The sequence below is a fragment of the Lissotriton helveticus genome, chromosome 1_1, assembly GCF_964261635.1.
Source record: "Lissotriton helveticus chromosome 1_1, aLisHel1.1, whole genome shotgun sequence".
Lineage (NCBI taxonomy): Eukaryota > Metazoa > Chordata > Amphibia > Caudata > Salamandridae > Lissotriton > Lissotriton helveticus.
In genome coordinates this window covers 25,502,003-25,516,135 of record NC_136057.1, presented here as the reverse complement: position 1 = coordinate 25,516,135, position 14,133 = coordinate 25,502,003, and the positions used below count along the sequence as shown (strand labels likewise).

General features: G+C 45.8%; 1 protein-coding gene across 6 annotated transcripts in view; it reads right to left on the bottom strand.

The window, feature by feature from the left end:
* Positions 1 to 1,983: 1,983 nt before the first annotated feature.
* The window catches only part of SLC43A3 (solute carrier family 43 member 3), a 419,431-nt gene continuing 407,281 nt past the window's right edge, over positions 1,984 to 14,133 (bottom strand). For all 6 annotated transcript variants that reach the window (XM_078674229.1, XM_078674237.1, XM_078674262.1 and 3 more), the window contains 2 exons: positions 11,587 to 11,710; positions 1,984 to 4,069 (listed from right to left, as the gene is read on the bottom strand). In XM_078674229.1, the coding sequence (XP_078530355.1) occupies positions 3,938 to 4,069; positions 11,587 to 11,710 (256 nt within the window). In that variant the 3' untranslated portion in view covers positions 1,984 to 3,937. The remainder of the gene's footprint in view (positions 4,070 to 11,586; positions 11,711 to 14,133) is intronic.

Sequence of the window (14,133 nt, the reverse complement as noted above, 5' to 3'; positions counted from 1 at the left end):
TTGGAGAAAAAAATACCCCCGTGATATGATGGCCATAAGAAGTGTGGGTCTTCAAAATAGAATGGCCCTTGACATCTTATTGACCAATGAAGGACGGTTCTTCAAGATTATTAGACAGAAACATTGAACTTACAATCCTGATAATGTTTATCCTGCCGTAGATGGGATTCACCACACAGGTACGATAGCACTTAGCATTGGGAAGGATGTTTATCGAATTCAGTGGCCTGGCTTGGTGGATGAAGACCGTGGACTTTATGGAAGCTGTTTTAATGGGATTGGGCATATTTGTGCTCCTCTGAATCATAGTAACTGTTGCACGCTAATGCATTTCTTGTGAAACAGCACGGATATGTAGGTCTCCACAGCTGGCTGACCAGTATGTAAAAATGGATGTAATTTCTTAAACTCCTCAAAGTCATGCATGAATCTAGTATCAAACAGGAAGTCAAGGTTATAATGGTCATCAAGATTGATTGTGTGACACTATTAAGTGTAAGAGCAGGATATGTGGAATCCATTTTGTTTCAGGGTTCCATTTTGTGACAGTAAATAGGAGCTTGCAGAATGTCTAACGGGTATGCTGGCCTGTGTTGTACTTGCAATGACTACAAGGCTTTGAGAAATAAGGAAACCATGGGCCCGATTCACAGAACTAACTTAAGACAAAATCCTAAACTTACTACCATTTTGGTATTCACAGAAGGCACTTACTCTCTTTGGCATTCACAGAAGTTAGGAGTCCTAACTTTAGGACTCCTAAATGCCTTCTGTGAATACCGAAAGTCTTAAAGTTAGGATTTTTCTCAGTGCAGGAGTAGTAAAGTTAGGACTCCTAACTTTTGGACTACTAAACTGAGAAAAATCCTAACTTTAAGACTTCCGGTATTCACAGAAGGCATTTAGGAGTCCTAAAGTTAGGTGTCCTAACTTTACTACTCCTACACCGATAAAAATCTTCACATTAAGACTTTCGGTATTCACAGAAGGCATTTAGGAGTCCTAAAGTTAGGACCCCTAACTTCTGTGAATACCGAAATGAGTAAGTGCCTTCTGTGAATACCAAAATGAGTAAGTGCCTTCTGTGAATACCAAAATGGTAGTAAGTTTAGGATTTCGTCTTAAGTTAGTTCTGTGAATCGGGCCCCATAAGTGTAAAGTACAAACTGCTGCTTCGCTTCTCTTATTGATTTCATAAGTCAATTTCCATATACGGTTAAATGTTTATTGTCAATTAATGATTGGATATATGTTAAGAAATGAGTAGCACTGTTTGCTGTGTGAGAATGTTTCAAGAGTGTATAAAAACACTTTTAAAATACGAATCGGTAAGCCAGTCAGGAAAAGCGACTGACTGCACGCTGCTGCATTTCGTAAAGTCTCACTTTGAATTTTGAAGCACATTTGTTTTATTGGTTTAGACTTATAGCCAGCCATTTCCCCAAATCTACGCACTGTGTAGGCCTCCTCTGTATATGTCCTTGACATGATGGCGGCAAAGACCCCCACCCAGCCGACTGGGGAGATCGTTTAGCGTAGAGAGAGCCAGTAGGCCGTCCTTCGAGAGGGGTGAAGGTAAAATGGGCTGGCCCCAGCGGTTGATACTGCTGCCACAGCTGTCTGTCTCCCCTAGCCTGGATACGGGGGCGGTAGTCACCCTGGAATAGTGGGGTGCTCTTTCGGTGCATCATAGCCCTCAGACCTCTGATGTCAAACAGGAGAAACCTCTGTGGGCTCACGTGACTATCGAGCTCGCTGGGGAAAATGGCGCAGGGCTACCCGAAGACACCTCAGGGCAACACAGCTTTACCACGCTTTGCAGAAGACGTTCATCCCAACATCTTGTCATCTCAATATTTCCACAGACTGATACAAAGGGCTTCAGTGCAGCAGCAACACATGGGTTTCTTGAGCAGCAAAACTACATACGCTCAGCACACCCTCCACCATCACCAAAACCGAATAATGTTGTCGCGCTTGGAATTAAAGGAACACCATTTTATTAGCAATGGCCTTTCGACCTCCAATATAAAATACATTGTGTAAAATCAGCACAACATTGCACTCAACAGAAAACAAACACACATTTCTTGTAATAAAATGTGTGCCCCATTTATTTAGCACATCTCACTAATGTTCCAAAATGTTTTCTCAGGTGCAGGTTTACCAGGTGGTCACACTCTAGGCCAGGCAACTGGAGCAACATGATTGTGCAGTCATGACTGTTCCTGCATGAATACAAATTTGCTGCACTTGTCAGATAGTGCCCAAACTTCTGCATAATTTTCATGCCTTATAACAAAAAAATTTAAAAAGTCCCAGCTGAAGACGATATCGCACGTCTTATTAATTATGTATATGTCTCGCTGCAAAATACTTTTTATACATAATATCAGACCTCACATAGAGATGCGACATGTTTGGGATTCTTCCAAAGTCTGGGCGCCATCTTGAAATACCTGCGGCTTTGAGAACAGAGGCTGAAGTAACTCCCAAATGTTTAGATCATCTATGCAAAGGTGTCACCCCTTCAAATGCCAGTCAACTCGTTCACAAGCTGCAAGGCGACTAACAAACCTTTGCAGAGTGTGTGGCGCGTCATAGCACTGAGTGCAACAACTGTAATAACTTTTGATCCGTCTAGTTAGACATGTGCAAAAATATGTACCAGGAGGGGGGGCGGTGAGGCAGCAAGGCCTGAAAATTAATTTTCATGCAGTTAAAGCAGTCGATAAACAACTGCGTTTTCCCATTGGCCTTGTGTATACGTCACTCATGTATGTGAGGCCCGCCTAAGTCGTCGGTGTTAAATGGTGGTGGGTATCCACCACCACGATACCTCCAAGTAACCAACCGCCTGCACCAGAACCCTGAGAAAGGCCTTGCACCGATCTGTAATGCCAGTCCCTTAGCATTATGAACAATATAAAATACATTCTAAAGACTTCCTGTTAGTATAGCCAGCTCTCTGCTAAAGAGGCTCAGCCATGCCCAAAGGGATGTAAAATCTCAGTTTCCATTTGTTTAATACACTTCAGTCAGACCTCTACTATAAAAGTCAGTTTTTCTTGTCCTGACAAGCATGGCAGTGCAACTCTGAGGCAATAACAATCGGTGCACCATTTCCTTTTTTACAATTAAAAACAAAATGTTTTTAAAAAAACATAAAAAATATGGCACTTATTATAAAGCATCTATTCAATCTGGTACTAAAATTATACAAAAAAAGTTTTAAAAAATTAATACTGTTTTAAAACCTGATGGGGAGGGTGGAGTGCCGGGAGGAGAAGAAGTAACGGACAAGGGAAGAAAGGTGGATTTAGAGGGATGGAAGTAAGAAAAACGAGTAATGAAAAAAACTGAAAAGCAGAATGAAAAATAAAGACAGAGGGAAATGAATTAAAATAAAAAATAGCTAAGTTTAAAAATAGAAAAATAGAAGTTTAAAAATAGAAAAGAGAATAAAGTTTGAAGACAAGCTGAACAGCGGAAAATAAAAAAAGTAAGAGAAACTAAAAAGAAGACAAAATTCGAGTCATAACAAGGAACCCCACCGTCCACCCCCAAAAAGAAATACAACAGGGAGAAAAAGAAAGAGAGAAAGAAAGGGGTTGAGAAATAACCTGGAACTTTAACAAAAAGAAAGTTTCCCTATAAAATGTCAAAACATTATAACAATGGCATTTTGAATTAAAATTGTTCCCTAGAGGTGGCAGTGACCCCCACCTCACGCACAGCAGGCGGAGCTGACATCTGCTCAAAGTTCAATAAATCCAATACTGAGATGCAGTATCTGGTCTGCACCCCGGATGCTGGGACCACTGACCCTCTTCTGCGTCCATAGCGCCCAGCACAGTCCCATTCCTTGTGGCCAGCCGTGCGCTCCTCATACAGTCCAGGCTCAGATTGTCGAGCCATCCTCTTCCAGGTGAGTCCTTTATCCCACTATCAGGGCAGCGGTCTTGTCGGCTGCGTCCACCATAGCCCGCTCCCGCCGCCGGCACTCCCGAAACACGTTCACCGGGTGGATGAAGGCCAGAAGGACGAAGATGAGCAATCCGATGTTCACCTGCAGGTAAGGACAGGAAGGAATATGAGGACAGTATGTACCACTCCCTCACCGCACCCACCCCAAGTGCTTAAACTGTAAAAATATAAGTTCCGGAGCCCTCATCAGGAGCTCACAGCAACTTGCACCACCCGTTGCCCCTCCCAGCGCGGCCAATGACTCTACCAACACAACTACTAACCTTCACACTCTCACAAGTGTGACAATTCAGACTATTCCCGGCCCCCAAAGCTACAAGAATGGCTTGGGCGGCAGATATTAGCCCTTCTTAAAGTATGCTGAATTAATATACAGCGGTTGTTGTGCTCATCTGTAAATTAGACACACAGCGCCACCATGTGGTAGACTGTCATAAGCTCAGTGTTGAAAATTAAGTGTCGGAGCAAAGGACCGGCTCAAATTAACCACTGCCCACTCTACTGTTAAATTGTGTAAGGTTGAAAATCCATTGTGAACCTTCGAATGGCTCTCTGCAAACAAAAGAAGATTCAGACAGTGCGCTCACGGTGGCCATCTAGGGAAAGAGAAGCATTGGCAAAAGCAATATATTTTCACCATTGAGGGGTTTGGCTTTGCCAATGCTTGCCTTTGAACTGGAGGGAGTGCCACCCATTCCCCTACCTCTCGTCTGGTCCTTCGATGACAGCTACTCCAGTGGTAGTTGTGCACATGGCGAGGTGTTGAGTGAAAGTTAATCATCCATCTTCGGTGCAGGGATGATATTGGGGCCTATCTTCCAGTCGCGGCTGGCATTAATTGCGAGTGGAGGGGGTGTTAATATCATTTTTAAAACGTACCTGTCCGCCGGCCAGGTGCCGCGTTTTCTCGGCGCCAGTCCTGCTCTGCGCCTGCTCTCCTGCCTCCGGCAGGAACAGTAAACAGACAGCGTCTGGCTGCGTTGTGATTGGTGGGGCCGCCGCCCAGCCAGGGCCTTACGGGGAGGCCATTTTCTCCATGCAGCCTGCATGGAGAAAGGATAGAGTGCGCATGACTGGTTTGGGCGGCCCAGAGGGCCGACCAAACAGTCATTGCGCCTTCACGAGTGGGCACACCACTCCTCCCCTGCTGGCAGAGTAGCCCCGCCCGCCCACCTGCAGCAAAACCCTTCTGTTCTGCTTTCTCGTAGTGCGAGCAGCAGAAACATATAATGGTAGTTATTACCATTTTATGTTTCTGCTTCTCGCACTGCAAGAAAGCAGTGGGGCGATGCTCCTCCGCCCTAGTGGAGGAGCCGCCCCTGCTATCATCACCTGCAAGCAGGGCTGTGCCTTGTTTGGATGCACATCAACTTTAGCATGAACAGTGGTGTGGACTTGTTCATGGACACCTGGGTGTGGAACAAACGACACATCTTTTTTGGGTCTACCTGCTCTGTCTGCGGGGGTCTGTGGAGCCTAAAGGATTATGGGGAAGTGTACAGAGCATTTTTCTGGCTGCAAATACAGCGGGCCGCTTGCGACGGGAAATATGTTTTATGTGATGTCCAAAAAACAAAATGAGGTTCAGTAACTTGCCACCGAATCACAATTTGCATTTGTGATTCTGTAGTTGGATGAGGCGTACTCTCGGTGTCCCTTCCAAATGCAAATGGGGGTGTTACCTTTGAAGGAGTTCCGCCTCTACCGGAACTGTTGGTGACAACCCTGTGGCTGACATTGATGGGACTGCATTGATTCTGGGGAAGTGGCCTTGGACTCACCCCTTGTTTGCTGCCTTAGAAAGGGGCCCCTGGTAGAAGGGACGTGAAGGTCACCCATGGCCTTACGGGTGTTGGTGTCTTGTTTTATTTTTTTCAACATCTCATCAACCTGCAAGACAAACAGGTGTTCCGCCTTGATGAGATGTTACTAGACCCCGGGCTTGAAGCCAAACACATGCAGCCAGGAGTGGAGGCTACAGCGGTGTTCATTCCCCTGACAGCTGAACCCAAGGCACGCCTGATGGTGGCGTTGGACGTGATCTCCATCCCTTCCTGCTGTGCCCTGTCACAAAGAGGCACCGGTCTGTAATGAGAGACTACGCACCAGTGTGTGGAGTCACCCCACGCTACCCTCTTGCCATCGGCATCAATACAATTACTCTCCTTATCAGGAGGAGGTGCGCGTCTGTGACCCGGGCTGACTCACTTTTCTAGGCGGTAGAAACAACCAACGAATCCGGTGGGACGTGACCCCTGATATAGAGTGGGTCTGAGGGTGCAGGCTTGAGCGTCTTTTCAATGCAGGGTGTAAGCACCCAAGATTTCACGGGCTCTTAACAGCCCTCAAGATAGGTTTTTACCAACCCCTTGAGCATGGGCAAGTATTTGAGGGAGCACTTGGTTCTGGAGGGCATCTCTGGGGTGACGTACTTATCCACCTCGTGGTCGGCGGCTGCACGTTGAGTAACTCTATGGTATTGCCTGCTGGAGGGTAAGCTCTAACAGGGACAAGGACGGGATCCACTGTAGGATCCACCTCATAATACTCCCAAGGATTCTCCGTGGGGTGCGGGCAGACTGGGGCGCTATAGTCGTCTGCTGGAAAGTAGGGGCCAGAGCGACCTGTGTCAGAGTACTCAGGAGTATTATGAGGGGAAGTCGCAGGAGATGAGGCAGGAGGCAGTGGAGAGGGCGGTGGTGGAGGATAAGGTAGAGGAGGAGTAGGAACAGGGCCCACAGCCTTATTCTTAGGCCTTTTAGAAGGTGACTGTGGGAGAGGAATGTCTGAAGGTGGAATGTCCCTAGAAGAGGAGTCTGTGCTTTGTAGACAAAGGGCCCGATTCACAAAATGAACTTAAGACTCAATCCTAAACTTACTACTATTTTGGTATTCACAGAATGAACTTACTACTTTTGGTATTCACAGAAGTTTGTATTTTGTCTTAAGTCTGTCTTAAGTTTGTCTGTGAATACCAAAAGTAGTAAGTTCATTCTGTGAATACCAAAAGTAGTAAGTTTAGGATTGAGTCTTAAGTTCATTCTGTGAATCGGGCCCCTGGTCTTTTCTGAAGTGGAGATCTTGATTGTGCGTGGGTGGATGATTGGCGCTGCTGCCTTTCATCCTGCTCCTACTGGAGCTTTCAGGATCAGCCTCTCTTTAGAGTTGGCTGTCGATGGTATTTTTGCCGCCAATGTTGGTTTCGGCCTCCACAGAGGCGCAGTCTTTAAAACTTTGGCACGGACATGTGGTCTTGGACTCATGGGCGCTTCGTTTCGAAGATCCAATGCCTTGTTTTGGTACCGACCGGGGTCCAAAGGCAGTGGGGCACCTGAAAGCAGTGGTGGCGTCTGCACATGGCTCGAAGACCAACCACCAGAGTGGCAGTGCTCACCTTCAACGTGCAGTCACTCATGTGTCTTAGAAGTGGTTTGAGTGTTGACCGTACTCACGTGCCTCAGCGTGGTCTTCAGACGAGGTACAGAGTTCATGGAGGTAAATGGAAGGTCTCTGGGCTCCTGATTTCTTTCTCTTGCACTTGTTCCTCGGAGTTGGATCTGACAATTTTGGGACTGGGCTGGTGGGCCAGAAGGTCGGATGATTTACCAAACTGGTTTTCATAGTCGCCAAGTGGGTCAGCCTCGCCGAAGATGTCCTACGTCTGAGGATAACCAGTACATTTTGTTGTCGGCCCCCACAAAGGGTCTTTTTGACCCTGAAGGCTGAGCAAGAGTAGTAGCAGGTCCTGTCCAGCTCCGGAGATAGGCATAGGTTACAGACAGCGTGGAGGTTGGCTCAAGGACACTGAGTGACACAGGTCATCTTTTGATAGGCACCCTTTCCATGACCTTCGATGTGTCCTCATTCTCTGCTGTCTGTAGGGAGGATGCACGGCAGAGGTTCCCTGAGGGCTCAGTTCTTCGATGATTATTTCCTGGGAAGTTCGAGCAGAGAAGGCTGAAGGAACAGTAGACCTATCGAAACGTCTTCTCAGAGATGGCACGGAAAGTCAATGAGCTCAGATGCCACGACAGGGGAGCAATGTTGATATATGCCTAAACCAGATGCTGGGCAAAGAGATATAGCAATGGAGTCAGTCCCATGTGTGATCATGACCAGAGGAGAAGGCACTGAGAAGATTTGACTCCAATGACTTTTTGGAGAAAAAAATGAGTAGCAGCAGTCCAAGCCCAACACTAGATGGCAGTAGTATGTAGAGCGTGTGTATCTACAGCCAAACTTGCTACGTCATTTACTTAAAGGGCATAGATGAGTGAGGGGAAATATTCACTAGCATGATGGGGACACCCATGTTTTTGGAAGACCACCCACCACCCCTTCCATTCAAGGTGACCAGTACTAAGGGGTCTAATTACAAGCATCAACACAGATCATGTACACATCCCAGGTGATGTGTACAACTTTTCACTTTAATTCCCATTGCAGACTCCCGTCGACTAACAGTTGGACCTGCTGCTCCTTGTGAGCAGTTGGATTCTTGAATGAAGTCGACTTCCCTTCTCACAGCGTGATTATTGCAGGCTAAACTTGTGGACACTAGATGGTGGTGCAAACGATGGGCAGTAGATAGCAGTGTCCAACCATGGGCACTGGATTGTGGTGCACACAGAAGTGGGCAGTGGATGGTGGTGCACACCTAATTGGGCAGTGGATGGTGGTGCAAACAGAAGTGGGCAGTGGATGGTGGTGCACACAGAAGTGGGCAGTGGATGGTGGTGCAAACAGAAGTGGCCAGTGGATGGTGGTGCACACAGAAGGGGGAAGTAAATGGTGGTGCACACCAACTGGGAACAGCAGACCCCTCATTTGCACCCTGGATCTGCGCAAAACCAGAGTACACATTCTAAATAATTTTATTTGGTCCACCATTGTGTGGCATGCAGATATGTTGTATGACCTGTCATGATGACAGCTGTCTAGAAATAAATGGAGAAAGTCTAAGTCTATCCTAAAGTGTACCAAAAGGAATAAACATGACTGCCATCACACTGTAGTGTCAAGCAATTCTCTTTACAGTTCAGCACTCCAGGAGGCATCCAGAAGGTTAAAAGCCTGTCCATGGATTTTCAAATTGTTATTTATTAGGGGGTGCAACAGGAGCCCTCGGAAGTTGATTCCTGCCAGGGTGGAGGGTCCTTTATAGTTGAACAAGTATTTATGGGAGAATAAACAGCAAGGAATTAACTAAGGCTGAATCAGGAGGTCCTGAGACTGAAGGCCCTGATGTCTTGAGCATCAAGGAGAGGTACCACTACCACTGTAAGTAAAGCAGAATGAATAAATGAATGAATGTGGTTATTTGTAAAACCTATAGCTTTTATTGAGGAGAGGGCATCCCGGCACTAAAGAAAATGTCTGGGAGAAGGTGTAATATAGCCACGATACCTGCACCTATTCTTATGAGGCGGGCATGGCCCCCATTTCAAGCACACAATAAAGGCTGATAGGACTAGAGTTTAGACCAAAACCCACTACGAAGAAGGTCAGTTATTTCAATTATGTGGTGGTGGCACGTGAAACCAAACCCACAGCACACATCTCGTAGCATGTGAATATGATGTGGTCATACTACATATGTTCTGAGGAGACCACGGGCCCGATTCACAGAATTAACTTAAGACAAAATCCTAAACTTACTACTTTTGGTATTCACAGAATGCACTTACTACTTTTGGTATTCACAGAATGGATTTACGACTACTAACTTTACGTCCGCACTCGGGCTGGAGCTTCCGGCTTAGATGCGGAGCTTCCGGCTTGGAGGCGGAGCTTCCAGCCCGGAGGTGGAGATTTCAGCCATGGCTAAATCTCCACCACCTATATTTAAACAAAAATGGGGTAACCCTGTGTCCCTCAGAACCTGGGTAGTTAATGGTTAATAAAACAAGTGGTTCTGTTGGGTGTGACGCATGAGTAATTCAAACACTACTATTAATGTGGTTGAGGCCCCCCCTCCAATGACAACAGTTCAAAACCTCCCAACTAATGACTCGAGGTCTTATTTACTACTTTCAAGTCTTTTACTTGACTTTTTATTCAATGCAAAAGAAATTATTTAGAAAAAGAGAGAGAAGACTGTCCACATAGAATTTAGTGCAAAAATAGTGACAATAGTGAATAGTGATCAACAAGTGACAAATATATACAAGTGAAATTAGAAGTCTATACAATCAATATATACATATATACACAATTGTTTTTCTGTAGGCCGTGATAATTGGATGTCTAGAGATTCTAGATATTTCTTTCAGTTTTGGAATCCTAGAGATCAGCGGCCAGTTACAGGATGTCGACGTTTCGACCCTTCTGCGCCTGGGTGTAAGTTCGTGGCGGGTCTTTCTCAAGACAAGGTGTATTGCACAACAGTCCACCGGTCGTATTGAATCGCCTGTAGAGGTGTTGGCGCAAGGCCAAAAGATCCGCTTCTCAGTCCTATATGTAAAGAATCCGCTGGCTCAATGGTCCACCGATCCGCTGCATTCGGATCGGTGGACCATTGAGCCAGCGGATTCTTTACATATAGGACTGAGAAGCGGATCTTTTGGCCTTGCGCCAACACCTCTACAGGCGATTCAATACGACCTGTGGACTGTTGTGCAATACACCTTGTCTTGAGAAAGACCCGCCACGACCTTACACCCAGGCGCAGAAGGGTCGAAACGTCGACATCCTGTAACTGGCCGCTGATCTCTAGGATTCCAAAACTGAAAGAAATATCTAGAATCTCTAGACATCCAATTATCACGGCCTACAGAAAAACAATTGTGTATATATGTATATATTGATTGTATAGACTTCTAATTTCACTTGTATATATTTGTCACTTGTTGATCACTATTCACTATTGTCACTATTTTTGCACTAAATTCTATGTGGACAGTCTTCTCTCTCTTTTTCTAAATAATTTCTTTTGCATTGAATAAAAAGTCAAGTAAAAGACTTGAAAGTAGTAAATAAGACCTCGAGTCATTAGTTGGGAGGTTTTGAACTGTTGTCATTGGAGGGGGGGCCTCAACCACATTAATAGTAGTGTTTGAATTAATCATGCGTCACACCCAACAGAACCACTTAAATCTCCACCACCGGCCGGAATCCCCACCTCTGGGCCGAAAGCTCCGCCTCCAAACCGGAAGACCCGCCTCTGGGCCAGAAGCTCCGCCTCTGGGACGTAAAGTTAGTAGTCGTAAATGCATTCTGTGAATACCAAAAGTAGTAAGTGCATTCTGTGAATACCAAAAGTAGTAAGTTTAGGATTTTGTCTTAAGTTAATTCGGTGAATCGGGCCCTACGTTTGTATGTGGCAGCGGGGATCCAGTGGGGGCGGTTCTGACTTCCTAGATTTCTGTAGACAGGAATCAGTCTTTACATGAAGCTCCTAGAGGAGGCCCCGTCCTCCCAGGTGCTTTGTGATCCAGCATGATGATGGCACCTGGTAGAGTAACATGATACAACACCTCTAATTGAGTTTTTTGCCACTCCGATAACTGTCTGGATGGAGCTGCTCTGGTGTTGGTTGGCTTGTCAATCATAACACACAGCCTCAGGGGTCTGTAGCACCCTCTCATCAAGAATACTCACGTAAAAGGGGTCTCCATGAAGCACGTCTTTTACGAGAGCGAAGCACGGGTACTGCAGGATGGATACGAGCGCAGACAGCGCCATCACAAGGCCATAGAGTTTCCCAAAGTGTGCGAGAGGGAATCTGAGGGAATGAAGTGAAAAGGACATAGTCACCAAAACAGTAACTTCACAATGAGGATGCCCACTCCACACTCAACCCCACGAGGTCACACCTCCACACACAACATTCCTATGCTACATATTACCCCCCTTCTACTTCTGCACAAACAAAAGCTGTCATGGCACAGTCTTCTCTCCATCACACAGACATCACCTACACTGAATCATTCAACACACGTGATATGCTGCCCTTCTTGCACCCACACACATCTTGGCACTTCTCTTTCTCTCGTTCACTCACTCACATACTGTAAATAAATGTTTCTCAATCACAGACGCACCACACACCCATCCCACCTCAGATACAAATATGTGGGTGCACACACACAGATACATATATACCTCCCCCCACTCAAGACTCCACCCCACTCTCCACCTTTGGAAGGTGGGATGCCCACTCTTTCTAAACAGCCTGTTTCTTTCAAACAGGAGCTGTAAGGTAGGAGAGAAAGGTTGCATGAGTAAATATGTTGCCTCGAGCATCAGATGAAACTTAAGGCAGGAGTCAGATTGCAAAGTTGATTAAAGATATTTACAGTGTCTGTCCCCAGTTCAAAGGTATGAGCAGGGGCAGGAAATTCCAGGATTATCTCTAAAGCTTGGAGCATGCCATGTCTTGATTTAGAAAGGCAATTACATTCTTAGGTAGCCGTAAGAAATCAGGTCATCAGTTGTGCAGGATGCAAGACCTGCTCAAGTAATAGGTCCACAATTGTCCCCTCACTGGTAACCAGGCACCCCACTGACGTGCTGGACTCTCTCAGGGTAGTGAAGCAGAGCAGTCCAAGGCCTACTCAGGGGATATGACGTGGGCTAGTAATCATCATTCACTGGCATACAATATTTTGAGCACCTATATCTTCTATAGGAGTGGCATTCAATAATGTAAAGATTAGAAATCTGCTCACATATTGGGATATCAACTTGCTCCTAGCATGGCAGGGGCACTGACAGTAATAAGTAAAGAATTGCTTGCGATGAGAGCTATGATGATGCAAAATCGCCTTGCGTTGGATTTGCTTCTTGTAAAAGAGGGCTGAGTTTGCAAAGTCATTTGTACTCTGGAATGCTGAGCTTATGCCGCACATAGATAAGTTGGTGGCTACATTACGCATGAACTAACCGAGTTGGAAGAGTCCGGTCCCTGGGTAGTGCTGGGTTCTAATTTTGAATCTAATGTAGGGGTGGTTTATAAACTCCGTTCCGCTGGCGGATTTTGATGAGTTTTTGCAACTCCGCGCTCTGCTGGGAGCGTGGAGTTTGGCAAAAAAACTCCAATACCGCCATATAACAGAGTTTGCCTCTCACCGCCCACACCTAATTATATGCCCTCATTTACTTTTTCCCCCTTAGAAGCACAAACTCGCAGAATTGAATATTTTTATGTTGTCAAATGTCTGTCCTCCCCTAGAAGCAACATTTCAAAAGGTACTGAATGGACCATTATCCAGTATAACTTGTTTAAATCCCTGAAGTTATAAATCCATATCTGCAACAATAACCATTATTGCGTGTCTCATGTGCAATGGCACTTTATTTATTGTGAAACAGAAAAAATAGATGTTTGAAAAAAATATGCTACAGCAACTCACATGGAAAGGCCTCATCCCTGAGACTTTTCTCGCAGAGCCTTGTGACCTAAAATCCTACCGCTGATTAGAAGCTGAAAAGATAACTCAGATGGTTGATGGCCCGAAGCAAAGATCGGTATGTAACAGCCCGCCTGTTGGTACATCCCAAATTCTATGTCAGCATTTCATCCTTCCGAAGCTGATAAAAAGTGTACCAAGAACTTAGCAAAGAACAAGCATTTACAATGCAATGGTCTCGGCAACATTAAAGGTAGAGCTATTGGCATTGCTCATGACATTTCTTTTTTTTCCTTTAAATCATAAACAAATGACATTGTCATTTACATTGCCAAAACACAGCACTCTGCACTCAACAGCACACAGCACTCTGCACTCAACAGCACACAGCACTCTGCACTCAACAGCACACAGCACTCTGCACCTGCACTCACTGCTCTGCACACTCACTCTGCACACTCACTCTGCACTCACTACTCTGCACTCACTACTCTGCACTCACTACTCTGCACTCACTACTCTGCATTCTGCACTCACTACTCTGCACTCTGCACTCACTACTCTGCACTCTTCACTACTCTGCACTCTTCACTACTCACTACTCTGCATTCTGCACTCACTACTCTGCACTCTGCACTCACTACTCTGCACTCACTACTCTGCACTCACTACTCTGCACTCACTACTCTGCACTCACTACTCTGCACTCACTACTCTGCACTCACTACTCTGCATTCTGCACTCACTACTCTGCACTCTGCACTCACTACTCTGCACTCTTCACTATTCTGCACTC